Below are 11,400 nucleotides of genomic sequence, written 5' to 3' on the forward strand. Positions count from 1 at the left end.
GCGATTCTCCTGCCTCAGCCTCCCGAGTAGCTGGGACTACAGTCGTGTCTGCACACCACACCTGGCTAATTTTTGTATTTTTAATAGAGACGGGGTTTCACCATGTTGGTCAGGCTAGTCTTGAACTCCTGACCTCATGATCCATCTGCCTCGGCCTTCCACAGTGCTGGGAAAACAGGCGTGAGCCACGGCACCCAGCCGTGGGCATGTGTATTTCTTCTTCTGAGACTAGCCTGTTCACATCCTTGGTTCACCTGCCCACTGGGATGTTTCTGACTGGTTCACAGGTATTTGGTATATGATGGATACTAATCCTTTGTAATAAATTTTCTCCTCTTTTCCCCGTCATTTGTCTTTTAATTTTGTTTGTGTTGCCTCATACAAAAAGCTTTAGTTTCACAAGGGCCCACATGTGGCTCTTCCTTTGGCTTCTGGGTTTCGTGTTATGCTCAGAATCTCTTGCACTGAGATGATTCAGCTGCTGCCTCAGACGTTCTGAGAAACAACGGCCACAACACTTGCAGCGGCAGCAAAACATGCTTATTCAAAAGAAAATGTTTATTTTAAAAAGAACTATCACCCCCAGCATTTATTTAAATATTAATAGAGACGAGTAAAAATTTCAAATGGTATAAGAAGAATAACAGCTTTATAGTCACAGATGGTCAGATGCTGACAAACAAGAAGGAGGGTCTATGTACATTGAGATTCGGTTGTTATGAGAATACATACGAAGGCTTAAGAAATGGCCTATTTATAGGCTTCGGTGGAGCCATAATCCCCAATTTTCTATTGGCTCCTGATGTCACTTGAGAAGTATGTGAGGCTGAACTGGATCCAATGATGCTGGAGGATTTCGTTTTGGAAGATATCTTTCTACATGTGGCAGACCCCCTGAAATGTGACAAAGAAAAAATCAAAATGTTAAATGGAACCAAAAGTGAATGACCTTCTTCCTCTCAACCTGCACAGAGCTACACTACGACTTTCCTGGGCCTAATGTGTCCTTTGCATTTTCTGCCTATGAACCCCCTAGGTAAGGTAAGTTTCCTTTACTACTTAAGGAATAAAGGACCACTGCCCTTCATATAAATTTGTCCTGGATTTGTCCTTCTGAAATGTGAAGGACCGTTTCTTAATTTTCTGACTTGTGACCAACCCACCGCCCCTCTCTCCACCCACACCTTCGGCAGCCTACAACCAGAGCCCTACAACAAGAGCAGCAGAGGTTCACATGCCCTCATCCATTCCGACCAAATAAAGGAAGTGAAACACCTTGCTGCAAGGCCTCAGCTCCCTGCTGACAGGCACCCCGGAACGACTGGATTTGTACAGTCCAGAGCAAGGCAGCTGTGGGGTGAGCACGTGTGGCGTGGAGCTGGGTGGCCAGGACTGGCAGAGCTGGGCGTCTTCCTGGCCAGCCCCAGGAAGCCCCAGGAGGGCTGCAGATGCAGCTTCCTGGGGAGGCTGAGCTGCCTTATCCAAGGGTGTGGCCTGTCTCTGTCAGGGCCGCGTCTGCAGCTCCCTGGCTCACCTGCCTACACCCGGAGATCTGCCCGCTCGCCCTCCCACTCGCTGCCTTCTAAAGCCAAGGAAGAAGCCGCCACAGCCGATTCCAAAGTCCTTCCAGCATCTCACTTTCCTTGCAGACCTCAAGATAACAGCTCCCTTCCCACCCCTAAATGAAATAAAAAACAAAACCATGAGGCCGGCATGTTTACAGTGATGACTGTGGGCAGCAGTACCCACAGAAGCCTTTCCTGCTGCTTTTAACCAGGCTGATGTCAGGCCCAACATTAATTCCATGGCACCAGGGCATGCAAGCAGCCTCCCGTCTGAATTGAGGGTATAGGGCCACAGCCTGTGGATAATGACGTTCTGGGGGAGCTCCATGACTTCAACTCTGGCTCCAGGGCAATTTTCCTGCAGAACTGGCAAAGATCTGCTAAACCGGCAGAGATGCAGCCTGAAGTTTCCCTATGCTGATTTCCTGCTGAGAAATTAAGCCCGGAGCGAAAACCTGCTGTTTATGTTGATTTACAGAATGAATCTGCCAACAGCAGCCTCCATTTCACCTGGGCCATCTATTTACTCCCGCTCAGAGAGCCCAGAACACAACTGGTTCATTGTATGTTGCTCTGAAGATGTAAAACTCTGAGGGTAGGGTGGGGAGGTGAGGCTGCTGGCAGAGAGCCACATTTATTCTTTCACTGCACAGGGACTCTCAATCCAGGGAGCAGACTGGGTTGGTGGAAAGGAGTGGAGCACAAAGAGGCTGCTCCAAAGGTAACACAAAGTCACACAGCGCACTGGCTTTAGCTGGTAGGGCTTAAAAAAGAATCCCATCTTGGCCAGACACAGTGGCTCACGCCTGTCATCCCAGCACTTTGGGAGGCTGAGGTGGGTGGATCACCTGAGGTCAGGAGTTTGAGACCAGCCTGGCCAACATGGTGAAACCCCATCTAAAAATACAAAAATTAGGCCGGGCACAGCGGCTCAAGCTTGTAATCCCAGCACTTTGAGGCGGGCGGATCACCTGAGGTCAGGAGTTTGAGACCAGCCTGGCCAACATGGTGAAACCCCATCTAAAAATACAAAAATTAGGCCGGGCACAGCGGCTCAAGCTTGTAATCCCAGCACTTTGGGAGACCGAGACGGGCGAATCACAAGGTCAGGAGATCGAGACCATCCTGGCTAACACGGTGAAACCCCGTCTCTACTAAAAAATACAAAAAAAAAGCTAGCTGGGCAAGGTGGCGGGCGCCCGTAGTCCCAGCTACTCGGAGGCTGAGGCAGGAGAATGGCGTAAACCTGGGAGGCGGAGCTTGCAGTGAGCTGAGATCCGGCCACTGCACTCTAGCCTGGGCAACAGAGTGAGAGTCAGTCTCAAAAAAAAAATAATAATAAAAATAAAAATAAAAATTAGCCCGGCATGGTGGCATGCACCTGTAATCCCAGCTACTTGGGAGGCTGAGGCAGGAGAATAGCTTGAACCCGGGAGGCAGAGGTTGCGGTGAGCTGAGACAGTGCCACTGCACTCCAGCCTGGGTGACAAGAGCGAAACTCTGTAACAACAACAACAACAACAACAACAAATAATCCCATCTTAAACACCCAGGCTCACTGAAAACAAGCATGGAAATTGGTACTGGCTTTTGCACGAGTGTGAGCTTTACTGCTTCTTATCAGTTTAGGTTCCAGGTGATGCTGCAAAGTGCTTCACTCTTACAAACAAAAGTTGTGAAAATTAAATAAGGGAGCCAATAGCACTGAACACTGGAATACAGTTTGCTTTGTTCTAATACATAAAAATGAGATGGGAGACCATGTGTGTTTTTTAGGAGTCTCCACAGGCAACATGCAGAAGTGGACGTGCTCCGGGCAGGTGTGGGCAGGCCAGTGTCCGCTTCTATCTTTGAAATTGATACTAGGCAGGGTTGGCCTCCGATAAGCCCTCCTCAGGCCAGGCCTCAGCTTCCTCTTCAAAAACCCAGGGTGTTGAGCCAGATGCCTTTTAAGGTCTCTGGCTCTGTGTTACGGAGGAAATGAGTATTTCCCAAAGCGGAGGAATAAATGATGGAAATAAGAAAATGTCTTCACTTAAGAACATTTACTGATCGCTTGCGCACTCAAGGCCACAAAATTAAACTAACGTTTTCTAATGCCTTTAATTTCAGTACTCTGGCAGGAGAATTAGCACATACAAGATGTTTGTTTATGGACTTAACAAGAAAATGACAATTTGGTAATGCCTGCCTTCCTTTCTCTTCCCCCACTCAATTTTTGTTTTTTATTACCCAGAAGGACAAGAGGTAGAAAAACTGCAAAAGAAAACACAACAGCTTGCAAAGTTGACTGTGGACTTTTTTTTGGTTTCTTTTTTCTGCAAGCAATTCTGTTACAATATGCAGTTACTTTGGGGTCACGTTCTCAAGACTGATGGAATGGTCTCCCTCCTGCCAGGCCTTACCTACTTGCCAGAAGGCAGAGGGTGCCCTGGCAGAAAACCAAAAAGGGGCTGTTGGAAACAATGCAATTATTTAGAAAGAAGGACACTGCCAAGATCATCACACAGATCAGACCGTGCTATCTTTGTTGTTCCCCTGGTGTGCAGAAAGCACCCAGAACAGACATGTCCCAGACGAGCGGCCCAGGCAAACGTGGGAAGGGGAAGACAGAAGCCATTTATGCAACCCTAAAGAGGCCTGGCTTGACTGAACTTTTGGTTTCTCTGTTGTGGCTTCTTCTCGCTACCCCTGCAAAGGCTGGGAGGTCGATTCTCCCAGGCGTTAATGAAAGGCAGGGAGTGTGCACCGCCTCAAGGTGGAGATCCATGGGATTCTGCAGCAATAAAAGCAGCAGAGCAAGTACTGACAGAATCGTAAAAGTCACGAGGACACAAAACCCTTTGTTATTTATTCAGCTGGTGTATGATTTATAGTAATTTAGGTGGAAAAGTCTCTTAAGAAGAGCCATCATTCCAAACAAGCAAACAAATATCTAAGGGAAGATCAACATGGAAGACATCTTTGCAAACAAGAAACATTAGTCAGGCCGAGTGCAGGGGCTCACGTCTGTAATGCAGCACTTTGGCGAGACCAAAGTGGGCTGATCACTTGAGCTCAGGAGTTTGAGACCCGCCTGGGCAACATGGGGAAACCCCATCTGTACAAAAAATACAAAAATTAGCCAGGAGTGATGGTATACACCTGGAGTCCCAGCTACTCAGGAGGCTGAGGTGGGAGGATCACTTGAGTACAGGAGGCAGAGGTTGCAGTGAGCCGAGATTGCGCCACTGCTCTCTAGCCTGGGCAACAGAGCCGGACTCTGCCCCCGAATAAAAAAACAAAAAGAAAGAAAGAAAACTTTAGTTGTAACTGTTAGTCAGTAGATGTTTTAAACATCTGAAGCAAATATTTTTTGTTGTTTCTTGAAGCAAATATTTTTGCTTTGGATCAAACCTTAATTGTCACTCTATTAACTGGGGAGGCAATATTTAATAATGGCTTATTTTAATAAATACTTCAAAGCAAGGCAGAGCTGTTACATTTTTGTCCTTTCTTCTCTTGTTCCCTATATTGCAAAGATGTCACAAAACCTACCCCTTTGCCTTGGAACCACTGGAAGCAGTTTTTCTCCTCTTAGGCCTTTGGGAGGCTGGCATCTTTTTCCTCTTCCTTTCATTTCTGGTTTTACTTGTAAAGTAGTGGGAAGATACGGATATTTCCTCGTCGAGCTCCTCAGCGGTACTTCTTCCGGGGCCTCTGCTGCCGGACAGGCTCATCCCTGGGGAACTGTCTTCAGCTACAAATGGAAAATGCAGATGTTTACCGGTGATGTCGCACTGGTCCACGTGTTTTTAGTCTATATGAAGGGACACACTGCAGGGGCCTGTTTTAGCAGATAACCTGGCTTCCTCCCTGCCATATGGATTCAACAATTCAGTAAGAACTAAACCTTTTTTGACTTCACAAAGCCCCAAAGTGTTCAATGGCAATTCATTTTTAACAAAAGAGAATCAGAATTCATTTAAAAAATGTGTGATACTCCTGAAGTTAACTAGAGACATGAGGCTTAGCTCATGCTGTCGCATACGGCCTGTATTCCTGTTGTTGATCGGGCAGTTAGTTCTGGTAGGCAATTCAAAAAATATCAAGTGCTATAAAGATGGCAGGCAATTTTACTTATTTTAAATGTGCTGAAAAAATTAGCTCAATATAAGGGAAACAAACGGTTCTGTATCTCATCTTTGAACAATAGTTTCTTAGTAAATGAGCATAAGAAAATTCTAGACCCTATTTTACTCATCACAGACAAAAAAACTTGTCTTTGCACAATGGTTGAACATGTCACATATTATGCGGGAGGTGGGACTGCATGAAAGCACACATTTGCAAAGAAGATGGTAATTTCCATAAGTATTTGCATCCCAAGGCACCCAAAAAGCACGAAACCTCCCTATAGATAGGTCACACGGAGACCCAGTCTCCATTTCCTGGCTGGTCTGGTTTGTCCTACAGGAGCAACATGGAGGGCACAGGACTCCACCGTGGCTGCTCCAAACCTGGTTCACTGTCAAAATGTATTCGGAACAAGGCTTTTAATGGATGAATTACCATATAGAAGAATTATAAGAAACTGACCAAGTGTGGTGGCTCATGCCTGTAACCCCAGCACTTTAGGAGGCTGAGGCAGGTGGATCACTTGACGTCACAAGTTTGAGACCAGTCTGGCCAACATAGTGAAACCCCATCTCTATCAAAATATACAAAAATTAGTCAGGTATGGTGGTGCGTGCCTGCAGTCTCAGTTACTGGGGAGGCAGAGTGAGCCAAGATTGTACCACTGAACTCCAGCCTGGAGTGAGACTCCAGACAGAGTGAGACTCTGTTTAAAAAAAAAAAAAAAAAAAGGTGACTGGGGAAAGAAAGAACTTGAACCATCTCATCCTGCTCATCATTTCCATCACCCTTGGGAAGACCCCCACACTGCCTGTCTGGAAGCAGGAAGAACACTGAATTGGGCTTGTCTGTTGTGTCCTATTACATGGTGATGTTATCAGAGGGCGGAAGACTTCTGTGCTCTCAATATCGCCTGCAACAAAATACTTCGTTGTTCTCATTCCCCCCTGGTCAATGATTTCTAAAGCTGTAATGATGATGAAGCTCATGATTAGAGGTGCCACAGGACAGGCCTAACGTGACTCTGGGAACGTCTGATAATGATGCACTCAGGCAGGTTCTGTCAATGACTAACAATAGTAACATTCTAGTTTCATGCTCATTTCTCCAAAACATTTAAACACTAGTCTTAAATTTTATCTTTAGACATATTTGTCAGATAACATGTTCCTTCCTTGGTGGAGGAACCTGATTCACAAAGAGGCTATTGGTGGCCTGCCAAAGATCACACAGCATGACACGGTGGCAGATCTGGCACTGGCACCCAGGGCTCTGATTCCTCGAGCACTTGCATTACAGGAACTAGCAACCCCTGGGCCCCAAGGTCCCCTTTTGGATCCTATGAGTAAGTTCAGAACTGGCACCCGCAGGAGGCAAAAGCACTAGTGTCCTCTTAGAGATGACTGGCACATCACTGGGGGCTGACTTGGATGTCAGTGTGACGAGGTGTAGGAAGCATTCACACAACCCGGAAACTGCATCATTCTAATTCAGTGAGATGCGTCGCTTCACATTAAACAGGCTTTTAGAGAACACACATGGCTGTATACTAACCTGGCGATGTCCACTCAGAGTATTTCTGTAATACTGAAATCACTTCCGCACCATATTTTTCCAGTTTGTCTTCAGTAACACCATCAATTTGAAGCAAAACCTCAGGATCGGAAGATAAAGATTCTGTGCAGAGGCATAAAATTAGGAATTTAAATTATCGCCCATAGAAAACCCACTGAATTCATGCTCATTCACGCATTCAGCACATGTCTGCTAAGTGCCAACTAACTGCAGGGTACTGGGAACACAGGCCAATTTTGTAAAGGGCAAAGTTAGCACCTCAGAGGCAGCAGACGGGCGCAGAGGGCAGGAACCCACCATCCAATTCCAGCGGCACAGGCCAGGGCAGAGCAAGGGCAAGAGCCAGGGCAGGAGGAGGCTGAGGGTGGGACTTGTGCCATGTGCACAGAGTGGAGCAGACCTGCTCTTGCCCACTATTCCCATGGCCAATACTCATCTAGCTGAGACTGGCATGCCCTGTCTTTACTGAGAAGGCTGCATTTCTATTTCCAGCTCCAGCCTCTTCTCTGCACTCCAGACTTGTACACCCCACCCTAGATGGCATAACCAAATTGTTACTTCCTCCAGCACAAACTTTTCTTCCTCCACTCTTCCCCAGCTGAGTCCTCTGCATAGAGATTGCATATCAGTCTTGCAGCTAGACAAGCCTGTCATTTAAAGGTCACCCTGGCTGCTGTATAAGAAATTGACTGTAAAGGAAACAGTAGAATCCGGGAGCCTGGTGGAAGCTGTTGCAGGAGCGAGTGAGGATGGAGTGAACTGGAATGCAGTAGTGGAGACACAGTGAAGCAAGGTTTGGGTGAGTTTTGGAGGCTGGCTCTGGAGGACTGACTGATGCACTGGCTCTGGGTAGCGAGGGAGTAATCATTCCTATGTATTTGAGCTGAGCAAAGGGTAGATTTCTAATCCTTTCCCATCTGTGATTTTCACATCATTCCCATGTTTAGAGGAAAAGCAACAGACTGTGGACAGAACAGAAGGTTTATGAAGGGTGTTTAATGGAAGATAAAGTGGGAGAGGCAGGAAGAAATGTAGACCCTTGATAAAATGTATACTTTATCTGGGCAGCTGTTGTAGTTTTACTAGTTTTTGAAAGATTAAAATGTACATCACATTCACAGCAGGAGGTAAGGAGGACAGTTAAGAAACTACACTAAGAGCCTAGAAATAACATACCATAAAACACCATATTTCATCAATTCCAAGATACACACCTTTTCACAATTTAGCATTCCTGAGGTCAAGATGTGTCTTAGAACTGCTGATGGCTAAATGGCAGCTGCCTTGCGGTTGTTATTGCTCACGCTTGTGAGAACTTAGTCACAGCTATTAGTACTGTCAGCATGTCAACAAAGTCACTGCACTGTTTGTACCTCATGTATTGAGTCTAACTGCCATGACATGTCTTCAAAAAGACTCTACTGTGATTAGCATTAAAAAAGTGATTGTGAATGCAGAAAAGTTCTGAAACAGAGTAGCAAGGAACACATTTGGCATTAAGAAAAGCACTATCTGGCTGAGCACGGTAGCTCATGCCTGTAATCCCAATACTTTGGGAGGCTGAGACAGGGCGGATTGCTTCAGCCCAAGAGTATGAGACCAGCCTGGGTAACAGTGAGGCCGTGTCTTTTCAAAAAACTGAAAAAGCTAGCCAAGCATGGTGGTACATGCCTGTAGTTCCAGCTACTCAGAAAGCTGGGGTAAGGAGGATCACTTGAGCCCAGGAGGTCTAGGCTGCAGTGAGCCGTGTTCAACCACTGCACCCAGCCTGGGCGACAGAATAAGATCTTATCTCTAAAAAAAAAAATAAAAACAAAACAAAGCAAAACAAAAAAAAACCCAAGCACTATTTGTCTCTGAGGACACATGCCCACAATTCCATAGTTTCTTGCAAGTACAACCAAGTGCTTTATATGACCTAAGAAAGAAGACACCTAAAGTAGATGAGGCAGCATTACATCTTTGTTACTGAGAGATGTACAACCTTCTGTTGACACCTTCTGGTATCATCGAGAAACCACCACCTTCAAAATAGAACTGATAACAGAGGTTTCAATTAAATCTGGGGGAAAATAGTGGAACACTCTGGAAATGCCTTATGGCTAATGAGAATGTTAGTGATGACACAGGGAAAAACAAAGACATGGACAACTCAGTTAAAAAGTGACTCAGAAGAGTCAGGCTTTGAATGTGAACTTTTATAGGTACCTACAGTAATTTGATTATATGTATTTTTCATATAGGCACAGAGCTGTGGATAATAAAAATCAATGTCTAAATCAGTAAAAAACAGTTCTTTCAATAAAAGCACTGTGTCATAGTTTAATTAGCAGAATTTTTTCTTCCTTAACAGTCCATAAAGTAACAGTATCTTAATATAGCTGGCATCTTAGAGTCAGTGAAATATTGTAATGATCGATTATGGTAGAAGAGGGAATGAAGAAGACAGAAGGTGATGATTATGAGATTTTATGAGGAAGAACATGGAAGGTAATATAGCCCAGTTGGTCAACTATATGAAGACGTTGTTTTCCAGGAACTCTACTACTGAAATTCTGGGTTGGGCTATCTGCCCACGGAAATAACTCAGACCAGTAAGTATTTATTAACTAAAGACATAGCAGTGTGCTAGATCCAGATTCAAAGAAGCATAAAACACAATCTCTTCACTGCAGACTTTTTTTTTTTGAGATGGAGTCTCGCTGTCACCCAGGCTGGAGTGCAGTGGCGCGATCTTGGCTCACCGCAACCTCCACCTCCTGGGTTCAAGCAATTTTCCTGCCTCAGTTTCCCAAGTAGCTGGGAGTACAAGTGCCCGCCACCACACCCAGCTAATTTTTGTATTCTTAGTAGAGAAGCGGTTTTACCATGTTGGCCAGGCTAGTCTCTAACTCCTGACCTCAGGTAATCTGCCCACCTCAGCCTCCCAAAGTGTAGGGATTACAGGTGGTGAGCCACGGCACCCAACCCATTACAATATTACAATTGGTCATTATAATATTTCACTGACTCTAAGATGCCAACTATATTAAGATATCGTTATTTTATGGACTATTAAGGAAGAAAAAATTCTGCTAATTAAACTATGACACAATGCTTTTTTGAAAGAATTGTGTTTTAGTGATTTGGACATTGATTTTTATTATCCACAGCTCTGTGCCTATATGAAAAATACATACAATCAAAGTAAATGGTGGGCGCATGCCTGTTATGCCAGCTAATTGGGAGGTTGAGGCAGGAGAATAGCTTGAACCCAGGAGGTGGAGGATGAAGATATTTGTACATAACACAGCTAAACACTATAAGGCAGGCAAATAATCAGCACAAATAATGAAGTGATGTCTTGTTTTAGAAATTACAATAATCCGGCCGGACGCAATGGCTCACGCCTGTAATCCCAGCACTTTGGGAGGCTGAGGTGGGTGGATCACCTGAGGTCAGGAGTCTGAGACTAGCCTGGCCAACATGGTGAAATCCTGCCTCTCGGGTTCAAGTGATTCTCCTGCGTCAGCCTCCCAAGTAGCTGGGATTACAGGCACCCGCCACTACGCCCGGCTGATTTTTTTGTATTTTTAGTAGAGACGGGTTTTGCCATGTTGGGCAGGCTGGTCTTGAACTCTGACCTCGTGATCCACCTGCCTCGGCCTCCCAAAGTGCTGGGATTACAGGCGTGAGCCACTGCGTCTGGTCGGATCATTGTAATTTCCAAAACCAGACATCACTTCATTATTTGTGCTGATTATTTGCCTGCCTGATAGTGTTCAGCTGTGTTACGTACGAGTATCTGCAACCTCCGCCTCCTGGGTTCAAGCTATTCTCCTGCCTCAACCTCCCGAGTAGCTGGGATTACAGGCATGGCCCACAATTTACTTTGATTATATGTGTTTTTCATACAGGCACAGAGCTATAATTACAATTATACCATATATAACATATATAGGGTACTATTATACCATATATAACAAAGTACTGTATATATGTTAAAGAACATATTTTATCTTAAGAATGAGATTAATATTCAACAGTCTTAGATATCCTTAAAAAAAAACGAGGCCGGGCGCGGTGGCTCAAGCCTGTAATCCCAGCACTTTGGGAGGCCGAGACGGGCGGATCACGAGGTCAGGAGATCGAGACCATCCTGGCT

The 11,400-nt window shown here is 45.3% G+C and overlaps 1 protein-coding gene across 1 annotated transcript in view; it reads right to left on the bottom strand.

Moving 5' to 3' along the window:
- Positions 1–540: 540 nt before the first annotated feature.
- Positions 541–11,400, bottom strand: part of BLM (Bloom syndrome, RecQ helicase-like) — a 112,044-nt gene continuing 101,184 nt past the window's right edge. The window contains exons 20-22 of the mRNA XM_011978387.1: positions 7,236–7,358; positions 5,103–5,304; positions 541–894 (exon numbers count right to left, since the gene is read on the bottom strand). Of these exons, the coding sequence (XP_011833777.1) occupies positions 717–894; positions 5,103–5,304; positions 7,236–7,358 (503 nt within the window). The 3' untranslated portion in view covers positions 541–716. The remainder of the gene's footprint in view (positions 895–5,102; positions 5,305–7,235; positions 7,359–11,400) is intronic.

This window comes from Mandrillus leucophaeus, unplaced genomic scaffold (genome assembly GCF_000951045.1).
Source record: "Mandrillus leucophaeus isolate KB7577 unplaced genomic scaffold, Mleu.le_1.0 Scaffold193, whole genome shotgun sequence".
Taxonomy (NCBI): domain Eukaryota; kingdom Metazoa; phylum Chordata; class Mammalia; order Primates; family Cercopithecidae; genus Mandrillus; species Mandrillus leucophaeus.